Consider the following 20,975-nt stretch of genomic DNA (forward strand, 5'->3'; position numbering starts at 1 on the left):
GGGGGGGGGGGGGAGGGGTTGAAAAGGAAAAAAATTGTTGTGAAAGGCGGAGCATGGAAGCTTAAAAATTTGCAGGTTAAGCTCTTTCTGCCCCGCCCCCCGCCACATTGCCATCCCTAGTCGTACAAAACCATGACGGATGACTAGGAAGCCAGCAGAGTAAGCCAAGTTTAAGTAGAGCTTTCTTGGCCTCCTGTGTATGGTGCAACCAATGACAAAATACAGAATTTGCTATATATGTATGTATATTAGGTTGTTGGAGTATAGCTTAAAGCTAAATGCAAATAAAACTCCTTGCTATTTTTATGGACTAGCAGTAGTAAGTTACTACTCAAATTGTCTATAGAATGATGACCAGCCTTTTGTCCACATAAAATATTGGGAAAATTTGGGGAAAAATTCAAAGTCTCCCTTTTTCCTTCAACCTTCAACCAAATATTGTCCAATCTACTAGAATAACTCTATATATCCAACCTTCAAATATTTCACTTTTGCCAAGAGTGTGACTTCATAAAAATCATAGTAGCACCACAAATGAAGCAATCAGATGAATATATCTGACTTCTTTCAGTTTTTGTTATCCGCATATCTCAGTTATAACCCAATATTAACCAAATACACACATTTGCAGGGCAAAACAAGAAAACAAATAGAATTAACTAAAAGAAAGAAACCTTTCGGTGTGTGCAGAATTAACATTATATAGACGTACCTTGTGTAGGAGAAACTTGAGAGAGTGGTTGATGTTGTTGCTCTGCAATCCAAAATCAAGATAATTAGGAAGACCAAATAAATTATTTTTTTTTGAAACGGGTAACTTGTATTCCTCAGCATTGAGGGTTATGCTGGCCACCTCCAAAAAGTATTAACAGCGAAGAGAGAAAAAAAGAAGAGAAACAAAAATACTTACAAAGAACCTAAATAATAAGTTCAAAACAATTTGAATTCCACCACAGCGAAGAGGTAGAGGAAAATGAAGAAAATTTAGTACTTTCTAGAGGGAAGGAAAATGAATATTATTACCTAATTTAAATTTTTATTTTCTATATAATTGAATTGGATTCATGCTGGACATTCTACTATGATGTAGCAGTATAGGGAAAGGAAGAGAGACTATCATATATGTTCATTGACCTAGAAAAAAAAGCTTATGACAGAGTTCCTACGGGGGCTTTGTGGAGATGTTCGGAGGCTAAAGGTGGACTTGCAGCTTATATTAGGGGGGGACTAGATAAAAACATGAAATACTTGCAGCTTATTGAGGACAGAACCCTAGATAGCGGAATATGAAGGCCGAGAATTAAATTGAGTGCTGTCAAGTTTTTCTTTTTAGTATTATTATTATCATTCTCTTATTACCCAATTCTTCGATTTTATATTTTACCTATTATTACTTCTTCGTTCATCGTACTATTTGTTGTTGATACTATTATTTTCTATATGGTTTTTCACTTCTGTATTTCCTTTTCTTACTGATTTGGATATGCCTTGGTTTAACCGAGGACTGTCATAAATAGCTTCACAGGGCAGGGGTGTTGCATACACATCACCCTACCAAGACCTCACTAACGAAATCTTACTTGGTATATTGTTGTATTGCTAGGCAGTCCATTGCGATTCAAAATAGAACAAGAAAAAGATATCATCTTCGGAAAAAGAAATGATATAAACTTGATATAAAACCATTAGAGGCATATAATATCACCATTGTAGTGCAATTCTATTGTTTTGGGCACCCAAGTACACAAATGTGTAAAGACAAGACATCTAATGATAAATAATTTCATTTCCACCAAGATTCTAATTCCAACAATGACAAAGTAAATATGCAGTACAAAATTGTTTGTAGTGAAACTAGTACTAGTACAAAACACAAAATATTGGGACCTGAGTTCCGAGTCGTACAGATTCACATATAAAAAAATATAGTCACAACTAATACAATATTTTGAGATGCAAAATGTTGTATTATAAACTTAGTCACACTTCATAACTACTCTACATACAGTATTAAATTCTGCCTAAGTTACGCAGCATTGATAAAAATAATAAGTTAGGGGGTTTAATAAGTTGCATAAGCACAAGGAATTTCCTAGGGTGATAAAAAAGGAGCATGTTGATATCATTGCTGACTTGCTGTAGTGGAACATAGAGTGACTCAACAAAAAGCTAGCCAAATAACCATGAGGGTAATGCCAGGATGGATGTGGCTTTCAAATTGCGGTGCCAATGACAGGTAGAATCTGGCAACTCTGGAATACTGGGGTGGTTCAGGTTAGTATCTTGGATATTAGCCCATTTAACTGCTCTATTTAAAATCATTGCAGAGACTATCTTATTAGTTTTACTGGCACATATGGACTTCATACAATTGAGGACAGGAAGGAGTTGTGGTCTGCAATTGAAAACCTGAAATCTATTGTCCAAAAACTCACAGCTCATAATGGGGGACTTCAACTCTATTCTCAGAGGGAAGGATACGAGCGCCCAAGTCATGGATGCAGAGATCAGGGATTTTGAAGACATGGTGAATTACTAGCCTAAATGAACTTAGGCCTACAGGGAGATTCTTGCATGGACAAGTTCACATATAGATGGTAAACTTGACAGGGCAGTGGTCAATCATGCATGTATGGTAGGATGCCTTTATCTAGAACTAGATGTTAACGGACCCTCACTTTTCTGACCATTCTTTGCTATGTGTCACAATGGAGGAGGTACAGACTAGAAGTCCTTAAACCATTCAAGTTCCTGAATCACTTGGTAGGATATATTGAGTTCCAACACATCATGACTGATACATGGGTCTAAACAGTACTGATAGCCATATGGAAAGAAAATGGAAGAAGTTCAAACTTATGAAAGGTGCACTGAAAAGGTACGTGAAATACTAGAGAGTTCTATAGTGCTTAGCTTAAAGCAAACAAGAGGATGTTTAAAAACTGCTAAAAGTGTCTCTGAATGACCAAGACCTCTATGCTAAAGAATAGAAGCTGAAAATAAACTTGGGAAAATGGATTGTAACAGAAGAGAGCATTCATATTGGGCAGGCCATTGCTATTCAAAATAGAATAATAAAAAGATGTACTCATCTTTGTAAGAAGAAATGCTTTAAACTTGAAGACGCCATTAGAGGTATATCAATTCTATTACTTTTGAGCACCCACCCATGTGCACAAATCTTTAAAAGACAAGATATCTCATAAAAAATAATTTTATTTCCACCGAAGAATCTAATTCAACAAAGTAAATATGCAGTATAAAATTGTTTGTGTGAAACTAATACAAGTACAAAACATAAAGACATGAGTTCAGGGTGGGGTGGTTTTCACATATGGAAAATATATTTACAACTAATACAATATTAATTTAATCACACACTATAACTATGTGTAAAAAGAAAAAGAAAAAACCTGAAATTGGAGTAGGAATAGGAGGGTCATTGATTGGTTTATGAGGAGTTTCATCAGGCTCAAAATCAGAAAACAAGGCATCATCCCCTGATGCAGCACTTTTCCCACTATCAAACAGGACTTGTGAGCCCAAAGCCAAAACCAAGCCTCCTTCTTCATGGGCATCGGCATCTCCACTTCCACGATCAAGAATATCATAGACTTCCCTATCGAAAAATCCAGGTAATTTTTTGTCTCTTCTCAAATCATTCCTCATGACCCAAAAGGAGTCGGTTTCTTCTTTTATCTGAGACTCCCACTCTTTAATCTTCTTAAAATCTCCAGCCAAATTACTCCATCTCTTTCGGCATTGAACTGGTCCACGGTTAACCCCATGTCTTTTACAGTAGGAAGAAACAGAAGCCCACTTGGGTTCAACCTGTGGTGAACCTAATTCAACAACGCCAGTTCGTCCTCGACGGATCCGGTTTTCAGTAACCTTTTTCCCCTGTATCAGTACAAGAATTTCTTGTCTAGTCCAACGAGGAAGCCTGGGAACTTTGTTGGAATCATCGGCGCCGTTGAGACGGCCGTCGGAGTCGGTAGACGGAATTAGGGTCAATCGCTCAAGCTTCATACTACTTTTTGAACCACGTCAGTTAACGGAATTACGACAAACGCCGTTTTTGAGTAGGACGGCCCGTTGAGGGGAAGAGAAACAGAGTGTTTTCCCCTTTTCTTTTTTAATAATAATAATGGTAATATAAATATATTTCATGCCCCTTTTGGTTTTGGGTATTAAATAGTAATCATCACTCCGCTTACATATTTCTTAATCAGTCTCTGATAATTTTTACAATTATCTAATTTCTAAAATAAAGAAGATTGCTTACTTTATACTCATTTCATCTTTCACTAACAAATATTAATAAAAATAAGTAAATAACAAATAAGGCCACAAGCCTATTTCTAAGGGCTACTATTTTAAACAAAGACCAAACCATCAACTAAATATTCAAACAGGTCACTTTCCTTTCCGTGGAAATTGGCGTTTTTCTTTTCATTACTATTCATTCTTTTTAATATATATATATATATATATATATATATATATATATTAGCAAAAATAATGTATATATTAGTTCTCGACGTCATGCATTAGCATGATTAAACTGAAACATATAATTATCCCTCAAAATTTTTTTTACATATTTTATATCATAATTGTGGATGATATTTTTATATAACGCAATTTGTTTTAATATACTAAATCAAACAATGCATAACAAATAATATATATATAATAAATGCAAGTATTACTAACACAATCTATTTAACTTTATTTTTATACGTTTTACCAAATGAGTGAGGTCAATATTTGTTCATAAATTTAATTTTTTAATAGAATTTATAAAACTATTCTAATTTTTTTTAACTTTAGCTACACTCAGGTAATAGTAAATTCTCTTATTAAATGTAAAATGAATATCTAATAAATATAAATAAATTTAAATGGTGTTAATTAAATAATTTTGAACTTTTACACTAAAATGAATTAAAGTGGAACCAAAAAATTAAATATTTGTTGTTGTTTACTTGTTTATTGCTTTTTCCAAAAATACCTTCACGAAACATGCACATCAACGTCCTACTACTTAGCCTTTAACTCCCTCTTTATGTAATTAGAGAAAGAAAAATTACTGTTAGTGTAGTATGCAATCAAACGGATTTTATGGCATTAATATTTGAGATAAATCTTTTGCAACTTTTATACCTAATTTTGGTATCTTTTACACAGTCAAAATGGTAAAAGAATAAAATACTCATGTGTCTTAGTAGTTAAATCAAATTAATAAATGCAGATTTTTTATTGTGTTATTAATTAATGTAAGTTTTTACTTATAATTTATTAATTATAATAAGCTAATACAATTTGATATAACATTCGATCGAATTTTTAGCCCTTATAATTGTCCTTTCTTCGACACTTGATTTCTCATTTTCTTTTTTTACTTAAATTTAAAATATAGAAAATTTTAATTAATATTTTAATATTAGAATGTGCAATATTTTGGACGAAAGAAAGTGAAAAGTGTGATAATGATTATGGGATGGATTTAAAATACAAAGAAGTCAAATTAGATGGATAAGGGCATCCACCTTGTCTTAGCAAAATATGAGTTAAAAGTTTTTCCACTTTTCCTTTTGTTCTCTTCCTCCACCTCTCAATTCCCTAATCCATAATCAAGTACTAGAATAAATATTTAATTATTAAAAAAAAGGTGTAGGAGTTAGGAATGAGTGGGTTGTCCCTCCCTCCACAAAAGGGCTATATTTCTCAATAATAGGGGTGGCTCCATCACTATGTGTAGAGTCATCTTTACCTCTTTTTTTTTCTTTCCTCAGTCTTTATCATAATTATCCTATTTAATAATTAGGCCAAGGAACCTTTTCAAAGATGAATTTGGATTTATTTAAGTTGAAATTGTACCTTTGATGTATGCATAATTTTGCAATTTTCATTTTTTTATAGTCTATTTAAAAAGTTATATGATACTTTTTTCGTTTAAAAAAATGATCTTATTTTTTTTAGTTTGTATTATACAGAATGACTCATTTTCTTTTTTGATAAATTTTAGTTCTAACTTTTCGCATGTTTAAGCCATAAGATTAAAGGACATTTTGGTACATTTGACATAACTTTAAGTTAGAACCACAAAATAAAAAAATCTTCTTTCTTTTTTTAAACGTTGTTCCAAGTGAAATTAGACAATTATTTTTGAAACGGAAAGAGTAGTTGAAGTTGATATAATTAAACAATTAAGTAATTATACAGTATAACATTAATTACAATCACAAATTTGCATATTGTTTGATTGCATTAATATAAATACACAGTTAAATTAAAATTTACAAAATAAAGGTTAGCTTTCAAAAATTAAAAGTTAATATTTGAAAAATATGTGTCTTTTGTGAATGATACTTAAGTACTTAGGTATTTAAGATGCATGTTGTTTCTTGAATATATAATTATTAATAAACATATATTTATAACAAATATTTTTTTAAAATTATATATATATTCCTCTTATTTAGAAATAGCAGTTAAAAGAATTAACAATGCATGAAATTAGTTGTACAATATGTTAGGTTTTATTTGTCCTAAATTTCTTACCATAAATAGTTTTCCTTTTAGGAAAAAGTTTTGGATTGACTAATCCTTTTTCTGGTAGGATAAGGTTTAGGACTCTATAAATAGAGGCATGTTCCTTCTAACTTAATCAGCATTCACAACGTAGTCTTAAGGGCTTTGAGAGTTTTGGTTAGAGGGAAAATTTGTGGGTCACAAGCTTGATACGTTATAACTTGTGTGAACCTCCCATATATTCTGAGTGAATTTGGTTGAGGTTGTTTCCCTCTGTATTTTGTACTCTCATATTTATAGTGGATTGTTCATCTCCTTTGTGGACGTAGGTCGATTGACCGAACCACGTTAAATCTTTGTGTCTTTTGGTATATTTCTCGTTGTCTTCTTACTCATGGTCTTTCGAGGTTTGCATTGCTAGCTTCCGTGTTTACACCTGCTTATTTCCGATCCTAACACAATATGCAAAGAAATTTGTCGAATTAACCCTTTAACTTTTAATTTTACCTATTCTCTACTCTAAACACGTGGGATAATTGTGTCCATATTTCCAAGATCCCTTTTACTGATCAAAAGCTTGCAACCCCAAATCTCAAATCCCTCTTCAACAGTGGCGGTAATCTTTTCAAATTCTCTTTGTTTCAATTTCATCCTTCATCAGTGTTAGTCATTTCTCTTACTGATCAAAAACTTGCAATCCCAGATTTCAAATCTCTCTTAAACAGTGGCGGTAATCTTTTCAATTTCTCTTTACTTTAATATAGTTCTTCATCAGTATTATTCATAGAGCTCCCCGTCTTTCTCATCATATTTTTCTAAATTTTTATGAATCTTTTATATTTTAAGACTATTGGAACCGATACTACCTTAAATGTAGTCTTTGATTTGTAAAAGTTTATATTGGTAGTTTGCAAGTCATTTTTATGGCTTCTTTAATTCTTATCGTTTCATGTTTCTTCAGTTTGATATTTGCTAGAGATTCGGGAATATGAAATAACTATTTAAAGTTATTTCATGAGTTCATTTTGATTGTTTTGCTATTTACCGGTAAGCACTTCAATTTGAGCCTCTTTTCTATGATTTTCTCGAGTTTTTATGAAATAAGTGTATTCTTTTGGTGAACGCACACATCACATGGTAGTACAAATAACATCCTAAATTGATTCCAGAGAATATTGATTTCCTATCTTGATGTTATCACTGAAATTCACTTGACATTTTAATTTTTAGGTGTCATTTGGAGTTTAATTTCTCATAGTTTTATAGGTTTTTTTGTTTGTTTATTGACCTGTAGTATCATACCATTATATCCTGATTTATGTTAGTTTTCAAGGTAACATACTCTGTGTGGAACATGTTCTTCATGAATTTATAATCTTGAAAGTCTTTGGACTAATTAAGGTAGGACTTTGTGGGAAAGTAGATTCTTGGGTGATACCCGTGCAATGCACGCTCCCAACAAATTGAGTTTTTATATGTTACTATCCACCAAACACAAGCACGCGCACGCACGCACGCACACACATTTGTTTCACACCATAAATGTACTACATAATTTTTCTTTAAAAAAAAATACTACATGTAGCTTTGAAGCAATATCCAAGAGAATCACCATACCCTCACTTAATTATTGACGAAAAATGCATGTATCTCAGATGTAAAATCAGATGTAATATAATGTGGGTGATCTGAATGTCATGTCGAAGAAACATCGCTAGGATTCTCTAATGTTGTTAGTTGTGTTTTCAAGGTTGTGCTCTTACTTTTTAATCAATAGTTTGCTCTTAGTCCATGTTGGCATGCCTTTTTTTCTTGTTGTAACAAACCTAAAAATGGAAATACTAAGTGATACTTAATGTGTCAAGAATGCCTATGATTAGACCAGGGTTCACACGGATTGATGCCCGTAGAACCAGACTTCGGAACCCTTGCTACATCCAATCCAACTAACCTGGGGAGTTAGTTGAGCTAGGAAAGGTTTGGTCCAACCATGTAAGGCTCTCGAATACAAAGATTTACTCAAAGGAGTCTTTACCGGACCTAAAAAGAGAAAATCTTAGGTTTGGAGGGTCTAGGGCTAAAATGGTATTTTTCTAGGCTAAGGGTAAAAAAGTAATTACCCTAAATATATAATTAATTATTTAATGAATAAGGTGGAGGGAAATTTGGGGAGAGAGAACCGAAATTGAGCTCTTGAAGTGAAGTCTTGCGTCACCTGGGTTCAAACCTAGGTGGAAACAATGAATTAATGTGATTTTTATTTAAGCTATTGAATTAATATAATTAATTAATTATTATTATTCATTAGATGATTTAAAATAAAATAAAAATTAGATTTTTAATAATTAAGTAAACCTTATTTGACTAAGTCCTAAACAGACTCCTAAGCCTAATAAAGCCCCTACTCTCTCACGTCTATCTCTCAACTCTCACGCTCAATCTCCCTTGTTATTTCACAAGAAATTCTCTGTCAAAATAAGATAAAAAAGCAGAAAAATAAGCCAAGTTCTTCATACTTGAAGAACTCACACAAAATCACAAGGAAGCAAACGTTAAATCGCACACTAGGCTAAAGGAGGTTGTCATTCGAGTTATGGTTGTGTTCTTACGTGCACAAACTTATATTAATCGAGATGTTAATAAGTGATGTAAATATGCTGATTTGAGTGAAATTCTTTATTGAATGAAATCTTGAAAATGCACCTAAAGAACTCACTACAAAACTACTTAAAACGTCTAAACATTTAATTTGAAAGAAGTGAGAAAATAGGCTGCAAAAATATCCAGCAGCTTGTTAATGAGTTTCGGCCAAGCTAAGGAGAATTTCATGCTATGAAACAATCAACTAAAATATGTGAGATCACTAAGGATTGAACCCGTGACCTCACCATGTTGAAAATCAATGAAAAAAGGAGAGAAAAAGGGAATGTGGCATGTGGGACTCGAACCTATGACCTTGGCTGGAAAATGAAAAATAAAAAGAAAAGAAATGAGAGGAGTGAGATTCGAACCCACAACCTCTCAGACAGTAAAGGAGAAAGGAAAAAATGAAAAAGAAAAGAAATGAGAGGAGTGGTATTCGAACCCACAACCTCTCAGGCAGTAAAGGAGGAAGGAAAAATGAAAAGAAAAGGAATGTGAGGCGTGGGATTCGAACCCACGACCTATAAGGCAGATTTAAGGCGAATTAAAAATGCAAATAAAAGAAATGTGAGGCGTGGGAATTGAACCCACGACCTCTAGGCAGTAAAGGAGAATTACAATAAAATGATAAAGTGAGGCTGTGGGGGTTTGATCCCACAACCTCATTGTCAATGCGAGATAGTCAAGGAGAAATAAATAAAGAAATAAAAGGGGTTGTGGGGGTTCGAACCCACAAACCCTCGGCCAAAGGAGAGAATTTCTAAAGAAAAGTAACTAAAAAGAAATGTTGATGTTGGGGCTCGATCTAGGGTCCCAATGTCATGAGGACTAAAAACAAGTGAACCTAAGATGTATGTAATGAAATGATGAAACCCTAGAAGGGTTAATCATGAGTGTAAGATACACTAAATGGCCAAGTGCATTGGCATATGACGAAATGAACAATGAAATGTTGAATTGAACAATGAAACGATAAAACCCTAGAAGGTTTAAGTAAGAGTGTGAAACACACAAATGGCCAAGTGCATTGGCATATTATGAAATAAATATTCACGTAAAAAGGGGTGAGTAATTATGAAGAGCAAATGTGCTAATGTTAGTGAATGTGGTGACAACATGATATGAGGCTAATGGAAAATATGAGAGCAATATCAAATGAGCCTAAGTAAATGTTACCAAAACGTACTCACCTATGAGAGTGTAAAGTTAATGAAGAGACCAGTCTCTATGAACATTCTAATGAAAGTATTGAGATTAACACACTTAATACTAATGATGAGATGAGAAATCATCTATTGAGCTATGATGTCCTCATACTAGAAGCCAGCTTGCATGACGTATGAATTGAATGTAATGGAACTTTATAATGAGCACCGATAGACTAGCTATGAGCGGTGATGCCTTTTTTCGGGAAGGACGGAGGTTCACGTAACTCTAATGAGATGAGACTGTCAGGCATGTCGGGTATGGGTCTCCTTATATCTCTTAGTCTTCGAACCTATACTGCCAATATGGGGATCTGGCGGGGTTCAATTCCCATGTACGCTATCATGTTTTAGGTCACTTTGGCCGGTGATTCCACCTCTTTTTGGTGTGGAGTTTGATGGCACTAAATTTCATAATGCTCACATGATCTATGTCGGTTAAAGTTAAAGTTCCCAAAGAATGAATGAGGCCATCCTCAAATGATGCACATAATGAAATGACCGATACCAAAGATGTTAGGATAGGATAATTAACAGGTGAGCTAGACTCAAGTAATGACACTAGGTTATTCTTGATCATTGCATTGCAAACCCTATGAAAGTCTTAAACTATATCCTAGGTATAGCTGGTGTTCACACTAGCCTATGAACGAAATGAGATGAAGTACGTATGAATGAATGAAGCAGACTCTATGTTTTCTAAAGAAGGCTCCCTAGTTGAGGTCCCATATGTTGAGCCCTCATTTTGAGAAGTCCTAACGTCAAGTCCATGATCATAAGGTCTCATGGCATATGAAAGAACGATATGAACTACGTGATATGATATGTGAAATATGTTATGTGTTGTTTGCAAAATGATAAGTTTAATGATGCATGTTACACTCATTACATGACTTTCCAAATCCAAATTTGGCAGGTCCGTTGACTTTCCTAATCCAAATTTGACAAGTCCATTGACTTGACTTTCCATAAATCATGTTGTTAGGAAAGAGCTATTCCTTCTCAGGCATGTCCTTGGTGTGTGCTTGCATATACACATATTTAGTACAGGTGTGTACTAATTCCATACTACTATATACTTTTAGGTGTATGCACAGGTGGACGCTAGAGCTTACAGGTTGACGTTGCCACTATTCGGACGTGGAGCTTTCATCTGAACTTTTTAGGCCCTCATGCTTTCGAGGATGTCCTACCGTTATTATCTAGCATAGATTTAGGCTTTAGCTAGTGGAGCATGTTCCGCTAGTGTTACTTTGCACTTTCATTTCGTACTTTGTATTGGTGCCGTTTTGGCAAAAATACGTTTAAGGTAATTATGAACTGTTTTTTTCATTTGATTATCTCTATATTAGATTGTTGATTTGTGAAAGCCTATAATGTTAAGTTGAATATGTTTAACATGAAGTAAGAAGACAAAAATTTCAAATTTTCCACTAAAATTAACCTAGATGAAGTAAGAATGACGTATGTAGGCTTGTCTGCGACCTCTGAGAGGTCAACGACGCCGGTCTCATCTGGGTCTAGATTTCATTCTTGACAAAGTTTGTATTAGAGAGCTAGGTTAAATTCCGAGGATAATAAGTTCACATAAACCACATTGAGTAGTTTCTAAGTCATGGTAGTGAAGTGCACCACTATCCTGAATAAGAGACTGCATGATGCATAGGAAAATTTTGCTTCTTCTAATCTTATCATGCCTTTCCTAATGTTTGACTTTCATGATGTTATGAGCGTGTCTAACATAAATCCCTGTTGTTTACAGAGAATGAACACTAGGAGAACTATTGGTCAGAGGAGCAAAGTATCAGCTGCTAGAGACAATCAAGTTCCAGCCTAGGCTCCAGCTGAAGGAGTAGCCATGCCAGCTAACCCTGCTGGGTTGACTGATGCTGAGGTGAGGGCATATCTGGCCCAGATGGCACAGACCATCACCATGCAAGCTCAAGCCATGACTGACCAGGTCAATCGGCAAAAATGTCCAGAGAGAGAATCTACCGGTTTGCAGTATGGCTGATAGATTGTGGGATTTCACGAGGATGAATCCTCCTATTTTCACAGGGTCTAACACTTCAGAGGATCCCTAGGAGTTTTTGGATGAGGTTCATAATATTTTGGTGGCTATGGGGGCCACAGATACTGAGAAAGTAGAGTTGGCTTCCTATCAACTGAAGGATGTTGCACAAACTTGGAGCAAGATGTGGCAGGATAGCCGAGCGTTGGGCGGAGTTTCGATCACTTGGGAGCTGTTTAAGACAGCTTTCCTGGAGAGATGTTTCCCTAGGGAGATGAGGGATGCCAAGGTTGAGGAGTTTATCAACCTTAGATAGGGATCGATGACAGTCATAGAGTATTCTCTGAAGTTTGTGAAATTATCCAGGTATGCCACTTCTCTTGTGTCTAACAGCAGCGACGAGATGAGTAGATTCTTGGCAGGAATTGCTGAGGATATCGAGAAGGAGAGTAGGGCGTCTATGCTGCATGACAACATGGGCCTTTCAAGGCTTATGGTCCATGTTCAGCAAGTGGATGAAAACAGAAAGAGGAAACACACTAGGGTAGGGAACATGTCAAGGCAAGCTGAGGAGAATTTGTCAAGGAAGAGTAGTACTGAAATCACGGATAAGCCCAGGTTTAAGAAGGGACTCTCTCACCAAGGGGAGTCAAGTACATCTAAGGGTCGCCATGATATGAATTTCGAGTCCAGAGTTAAGAGAAACAATGAAGTAGATACACCTCAGGTGAGACCACCTTGCAGGAAGTGTGGCAAACTACATGGAGGAGAGTGTATGATGGGAACTAATTCTTGATATAGTTATGTCAAACCGGGTCACCTGGTGAAGGATTGTCCGATTAGGAGAAGTCAAGAACAAGGGAAGGAGAGAGTTCAGTCTAATGGTCCAAGTGAAGAGGCTACAAGGAGGCAACGATTCTTGACACTCAAGTCTAGGGGTGCAGGGGAAGGCACTTCTGGTGAAGTCTCGGGGTGGGTTACCTTAATTAGTCCTTCATGTATTTGACTGTGTATGGTGTTTATGCACTAGTATGAGGCTAATATATTTGAGTCATCATGTTGGTTGCTGATTTGTATGACTTCTATGTATCTTATATTCTATGCTTTGATGAGACTAGTTTAGGAAAGAGTTCCTCAGTCTATTAATGTGAAGCTACTGGTAGTTTTCAAGGATGTGCACCATCATGTTAATATGTGAATCATATATTCAACAATGGGGAGTATTGAATTACCTATGTATGCATACGTCCTATAGATGACTTACTTATTGTTAGTAAAGAGTAGTGTCATTCGGGGATGAATGTTTCTAAGGGGGGGGGATAATGTAACAACCCTAAAAATGGATATATTAAGTGATACTTAATGTGTCAAGAATGCCTATGATTAGACCAGGGTTCACACGGATTAATGCGCATAGAAATAGACTTCAGAACCCTTTCTACATCCAAGCCAACTAACTTGGGGAGTTAGTTGAGCTAGGTTAGGTTGGGACCAACCATGTATGGCTTTCGACTACGAAGATTTACTCGAAGGAGTCTTTACCGGACTTAAAAAGAGGAAATCTTAGGTTTGGAGGGTCTAGGGGTAAAATAGTCTTTTTCCATGATAATGGTAGTATTGTAATTATTCTAAATATGTAATTAATTATTTAATTAATAAAGTGGAGGGGAAATTTGGGAAGAGAGAGTCGAATTGAGCTCTTGAAGTGAAGTCTTGCTTCACCCCGTTCGAACCTAGGTGGAAGCAATGAATTAATGTGATTTTTATTTAAGCTATTAAATTATTATAATTAATTAATAATTATTATTCATTAGCTGATTTAAAATAAAATAAAAATTAGTTTTTTTAATAATTAAGTAAACCTTATTTGACTAAGTCCTAAACTAGACTCCTAAGCATAATAAAACCCTTACTCTCTCACGTCTATCTCTCAACTCTCACGCTTAATCTCCCTTGTTATTTCACACGAAATTCTCTTCCAAAATAAGATACAAAAGCATAAAAATAAACCAAGTTCTTCACACTTGAAGAACTCACACGAAATCACAAGAAAACAAACGTTAATCGCATACTAGGCTAAGGGAGGTTGTCATTCGAGTGGAGTTGACATTGAGGAGGCCTAAACGTGTTCTTGGGAGGAGTTTTTGGGCAGCAAGTCAAGGGTTTATATGGGTTCTCTTCTCTCTTTGTCCCTTTCCCAAGAGACCCCTTAAGATTCAGTCAAATCTAATCTGAAAACTAGGATTGTTTACGTTGTATGTCCCTGTCACTAGCTACCATTGATTCGTAGGTTGGGTATATTTGCTGGTAGATATTAGACATGTACTGTGTTTTTGTATTTAATATGTTCGTGAATGTTGTTTGGAATCATATGAATGACAACCTATGTTTTTCCGAAAAGAATTGTACGTGTGTACAATGTAGCCGTGACTCCTTTGGTTTGAGGTTCAAAAATAACATGTTATGGTTGTGTTCTTACGTGCACAAACTTATATAAATCGTGATGTTCATAAGTGATGTAAATATGCTGATTTGAGTGCAATTCTTTATTGAATGAAATCTTGAAAATGCACCTAAATAACTCACTAAAAAACTAATTAAAACGTCTATACAATTAATGTGAAAGAAGTGAGAAAATAGGCTGCAAAAATTTCAAGCAGCTTGTTAATGAGTTTCGGCCAAGCTAAGGAGAATTTCATGCTATGAAACAATGAACTAAAATATGTGAGATCACTGGGGATTGAACCCGTGACCTGACCATGTTGAAAATCAATGAAAAAAGGTGAGAAAAATGGAATGTGGCATGTGGGACTCGAACCTATGACCTTGGCTGGAAAATGAAAAATGAAAAGAAAAGAAATGAGAGGAGTGGGATTCGAACCCACAACCTCTTAGACAGTAAAGGAGAAAGGAAAAAATGAAAAAGAAAAGAAATGAGAGGAGTGGGATTCGAACCCACAACCTCTCAGGCAGTAAAGGAGAAAGGAAAAATGAAAAGAAAAGGGATGTGAGGCATTAGATTCGAACCCACGACCTCTTAGGCAGATTTAAAAAGAATTAAAAATGCAAATAAAAGAAATGTGAGGCGTGGGAATTGAACCCACGACCTCTAGGCAGTAAAGGAGAATTACAATAAAAAATAAAGTGAGGCTGTGGGGGTTTGATCCGACAACCTCATTGTTAATGCGAGATAGTCAAGGAGAAATACATAAAGAAATAAAAGGGGTTGTGGGGGTTCGAACCCACAACCCCTCTGCCAAAGGAGAGAATTTCTAAAGAAAAGTAACTAAAAAGAAATGTTGATGTTGGGGCTTGATCTAGGGTCGCAATGTCATGAGGACTAAAAATAAAATCAAGGAAAAATGTAAGTGTTATCCAAGGAATTCGAACTTGGGTTCCCTTACCCAAATTTTCGTATTGATACATAAATCATACGTGAATTAAATGTTCAAGAATAATGCCACCTACTTAGATCAAAATCGAGATCTTGGCATACATACAAGATACATAAGTCTTGTACTACATAATCTTAGGAAGATATGAGTCACTTAACAAACTATGAATGAAGCCTCATGGCTTGTATGTATAGACCCATAAGTCTAGCATACGATTAAAAATAAGCGAACCTAAGATGTATATAATGAAATGATGAAACCCTAGAAGGGTTAAGCACGAGTGTAAGATACACTAAATGGCCAAGTGCATTGACATATGACGAAATGAACAATGAAGCGATGAAACCATAGAAGGGTTAAGTAAGAGTGCGAAACACACAAATGGCCAAGTGCATTGACATATGATGAAATAAACATTCACGTAAAAAGAGGTGAGTAATTATGAAGAGCAAATGTGCTAATGTTAATGAATGTGGTGACAACATGATATGAGGCTAATGGAAAATATGAGAGCAATCTCAAATGAGCCTAAGTAAATGTTACCAAAACGTACTCACCTATGAGAGTGTAAAGTAAATGAAGAGACCAGTCTCTATGAACATTCTAATGAAAGTATTGAGATTAACACACTTAATACTAATGATGAGATGAGAAATCATCTATTGAGCTATGATGTCCTCATACTAGAAGCCAGCTTCCATGACGTATGAGTTGAATGTAATGGAACTTTATACTGAGTACCAATAGACTAGCTATGAGTGGTGATGCCTTTTTTCGGGAAGGACGGAGGTTCACGTAACTCTAATGAGATGAGACTGTCAGGCATGCCGGGTATGGGTCTCCTTATATCTCTTAGTTTTCGAACCTATACTGCCAATATGGGGATCTGGCGGGGTTCAATTCCCATGTACGCTATCATGTTTTAGGTCATTTTGGCCGGTGATTCCACCTATTTTTGGTGTGGAGTTTGATGACACTAAATTTCATAATGCTCACATGATCTATGTCGGTTAAAGAAAGTTCCCAAAGAATGAATGAGGCCAGCCTCAAATGATGCACATAATGAAATGAACGATACCAAAGGTGTTAGGATAGGATAATCAACAGGTGAGCTAGACTCAAGTAATGACACTAGGTTATTCTTGATCATTGCACAACAAACCCGATGAAAGTCTTAAACTATATCCTAGGTATAGCTGGTGTTCACACTAGCCTATGAACGAAATGAGATGAAGTACGTATGAATGAATGAAGCAGACTCTGTGTTTGCTAAAGAAGGCTCCGTAATTGAGGTCCCATATGTTGAACCCTCATTTTGGGATGTCCTAACGTCAAGTCCATGATCCCAAGTTCTCATGGCATATGAAAAAATGATATGAACTACGTGATATGATATGTGAAATATGTTATGTGCTATTTGCAAAATGATAAGTTTCATGATGCATGTTACACTCATGGCATGACTTTCCAAATCCAAATATGGCAGGTCCATTGACTTTCCTAATCCAAATTTGGCAAGTCCACTGACTTGACTTTCCATAAGTCATGTTGTTAGGAAAGAGCTATTCCTTCTCAGGCATGTCCTTGGTGTGTGCTTGCATATACCCATATTTAGTACAAGTTTGTACTAATCCCATACTGCTCTATATTTTTAGGTGCAGGCACAGGTGGACGCTAGAGCTTACAGGTTGATGTTGCTGCTATGCGGACGTGGAGCTTTCATCTGGACTTGGTAGGCCCTCATGCTTTCAAGGATGTCTACCGTTATTATCTAGCTTAGATGTAGCTTTAGCTAGTGGAGCATGTTCCACTAGTGTTTCTTTCCACTTTCATTTCGTACTTTGTATTGGTGTCGTTTTGGCAAAAGTACGTTTCACGCAATTATGAATTGTTTCATTCATTTGATTATCTCTATATTAGATGATTGATTTGTGAACGCCTATAATGTTAAGTTTAAAATGTTTAGCATGAAGTAAGAAGACAAAAAGTTCAAATTTTCCGCTAAAGTTAACCTAGATGAAGTAAGAATGACGTGTGTAGGCTTGTCTGTGACTTCTGAGGGTTCAACGACGCCTGTCTCGTCTGGGGTCTAGATTTCGGTTGTGACACTTGTAGTTTGACAAAAAAAAATATTTGCAACTTGACATGCTTTTAGTTAGTTGTAAGCAAGTTCAGGAATATATTCGTTGGTCCTTCTTTGTAAAATTTTAGTTCTTTTTGTGTGATATTTTTCATGATATTAGATACAATATCCGAAAAGTAAACGTATACACTGAAAATAATACTTTCCAAGGGACTAGATATAACCATTTACGAGTTGGTGATCTTATTAAGGTGTACAAGGAACCAACTGATTTCCTTTTGCTTTCATCCAGCTACGAGGATGGGATATATTATATTGAAACCCCTAATGGTGATGGATAGACAAACCTTAAGGTGAAGCATGCATTAAATATCACATCCCCTGTGCAAGACAATGGTTCTCAAACTTTTAAAGTTATTGTTTAAGTGTGAAGATGCAAATGAAGATCATTATACTTTCATTTGAACGTTGTATTATGATTATCAACAGAACCCTCTTTTAGTGCAACAAATACTTTTGCGAAGTTCCAAGCTACACAATACTTTATGGTGTGGTTATTTTTTCTGGTCATGACAAATAAAATTATGCATAGTTCTACAGATCCTCTTTCTAAGAGGAGTGGGATTGAGAAAAAGATGGATTAAATATATGTTCTTTCTGGTACCTTGATTACAATAACTTTTATTGGATCTATATTTTTTGGGATTAAAACTAAAAATGACATTTCTGGTGGGAACTAAGGAGGTGGTAGCTTAACTAGACAAGAAAATGTCTTTTAAGATCCCAAAGAGTTTCGCTGGTTGGATTTTTGCATTTCCTTACAACCCTTATGTTGTAGGGTTACTTGATTCCAATTACACTATATGTGTTTATTGAAATTGTGAAGGTTTTACAGCGCATATTCATCAATCAAGGTCACAAGATGTACCATGAGGAAACAAATAAGCCAGATCATTCCAGAACATCTAATCTTAATAAGGGGCTTACGTAGGTCAACACATACTCAATCAAAACATACACCTTAACATGCAACTCCATGGAGTTTTTCAAATGTTCAATAGCAGGTGTTGGATACAGACATGTTGTGACAAAGGTAGAAAAAAGAGACAGAGCACAATAAGTAGGTGATACTTCCAATGATGTGAAGGAATTAAGTGACCCCGCTCTTAACTCGAAGAAATCTATTAAAGGATTCAACTTTAAAGATGAGTGTATAATGAATGGTTGATGGATCCACGAGCCTTATCGAGATATGATACAAAGGTTTTTTTTGGGTGCTGGTGATTTGTCATATTGTTATTCCTGATGTGAACAAAAAAACAGGTTAGATCTCCTATGAAGAAGAATCACTAGACAACTTGGGTTTCCGTTCTTTGAAAGAACACAAAGCAGAATTACACCACATGAATTGTATCATCAGAGTGGCAAGATGGTTGACAGGTAAATCATTGATTTGTTTTTTTTTCCTGTATTGGAATCTTAAATATTCAAAAGTTATGTTCAAATATGTGAATGTGCTTTGCTCATCCAACAGCCTAGAATACATCTATACTTCGCTATTTTGTCCTTTTGGTATGTGGTTTATATACTCTATTTTATTTAATATCTTTTGGTTGTGTGCGGTTGTAAAGAATCCCTGACAGTACTTCTTTATGTTGGTTGATATTTTATCGAGGTAGTGAGAAACAATATATTGCTTATTTCCTAGAAAGAATTAAAACAACCAAAAGAATTGTGTTCGTGATGCTTATTTAGTATCCCTTATATTAAATATGAATTGTGTTTATGTTGATTATTTAATATCTCTAATGCCTCTTTTATAATATTGATAATGTTATATATGTTGCTTAGAATATGGATTGAATAAGACTGCATGTGTTCTGGTGTCATCTTGCTTGCATGTATAACTTTTAAATTTAATGCACTATTTTAATATATAAGGTTCTTCTACCATTGGGATGGTATGTACAAACTAGCTTCTACATGACATGCTTCTTTTTTATTTGTTTGAGAATTTTTTTTGGTGTACTATTTTCAGAGAAACAGTTACGAAGGAGTACATGAAATTAAAGACAACTGTCACTCTATGGGGAAGGTTGGGTATGTGCAAGTGAAGTCATGGAAACAACTTGCTTTCCATCCATTGGATTATACATAAGAGTGAAAATATCAACACAAACTAAATTTTGGATTCTACAAAGATTTAATCTTCGGATCTTTTAAATTGAAGACATTTTGAAAGAACCCTTTGTTCTATTCCTCAATTGTCCTTCAAGAAACTTTTATAATATTCACTTCTTCAAATCTTCTCATAAAAGAAGAGTATAAGAGTGCTAGAAATGGTCAGGACAACTATTGAAGTTGGTCATGTTTATTTCTTAGCAAACATTGTCATCGCCAAAAAATAACACAACCTTCTATATGAGGCACACATTACTTAAGTTTATTTATAGATATTCTAACTTGATTGTACATTGAGCATGTTTATGTTACTACATCTCTGTGATATTGAATGCTACTTAGTAAAAGTTTTGATATTGAGGATTGTCCCTACTTTGACTAGATTGGAGCTAGGTAATTGCATATGATCGTTGCATTAAATTTTATGCTTATGCATATGCTATATTACTTTTTGTTTACTATCTTTTTGTAGCACCAAGTGACTATGCAGAACATCATAGGATCAATAATCACTTATCAACACAAANAAAGATGAGTGTATAATGAATGGTTGATGGATCCACGAGCCTTATCGAGATATGATACAAAGGTTTTTTTTGGGTGCTGGTGATTTGTCATATTGTTATTCCTGATGTGAACAAAAAAACAGGTTAGATCTCCTATGAAGAAGAATCACTAGACAACTTGGGTTTCCGTTCTTTGAAAGAACACAAAGCAGAATTACACCACATGAATTGTATCATCAGAGTGGCAAGATGGTTGACAGGTAAATCATTGATTTGTTTTTTTTTCCTGTATTGGAATCTTAAATATTCAAAAGTTATGTTCAAATATGTGAATGTGCTTTGCTCATCCAACAGCCTAGAATACATCTATACTTCGCTATTTTGTCCTTTTGGTATGTGGTTTATATACTCTAT

The 20,975-nt window shown here is 35.1% G+C and overlaps 1 protein-coding gene and 1 pseudogene across 2 annotated transcripts in view; one reads left to right on the forward strand and one right to left on the reverse strand.

Moving 5' to 3' along the window:
* The window catches only part of LOC107018417 (trihelix transcription factor ASR3-like), a 10,085-nt gene extending 5,904 nt beyond the window's left edge, over positions 1–4,181 (reverse strand). Inside the window, exons 1-2 of one of the 2 annotated variants that reach the window (XM_015218895.2) lie at positions 3,414–4,181; positions 713–754 (exon numbers count right to left, since the gene is read on the reverse strand). In XM_015218895.2, coding sequence (XP_015074381.1) covers positions 713–754; positions 3,414–4,029 — 658 coding nt within the window. In that variant the 5' untranslated portion in view covers positions 4,030–4,181. The remainder of the gene's footprint in view (positions 1–712; positions 755–3,413) is intronic. The other variant, XM_015218894.2, reaches the window with a different exon arrangement.
* An 8,062-nt stretch (positions 4,182–12,243) lies between these two features.
* On the forward strand, positions 12,244–19,413 carry LOC107016700 (annotated as a pseudogene).
* The last annotated feature ends 1,562 nt before the right edge of the window (positions 19,414–20,975 follow it).

Source organism: Solanum pennellii, chromosome 4 (assembly GCF_001406875.1).
Source record: "Solanum pennellii chromosome 4, SPENNV200".
Classification (NCBI taxonomy): Eukaryota; Viridiplantae; Streptophyta; class Magnoliopsida; order Solanales; family Solanaceae; genus Solanum; species Solanum pennellii.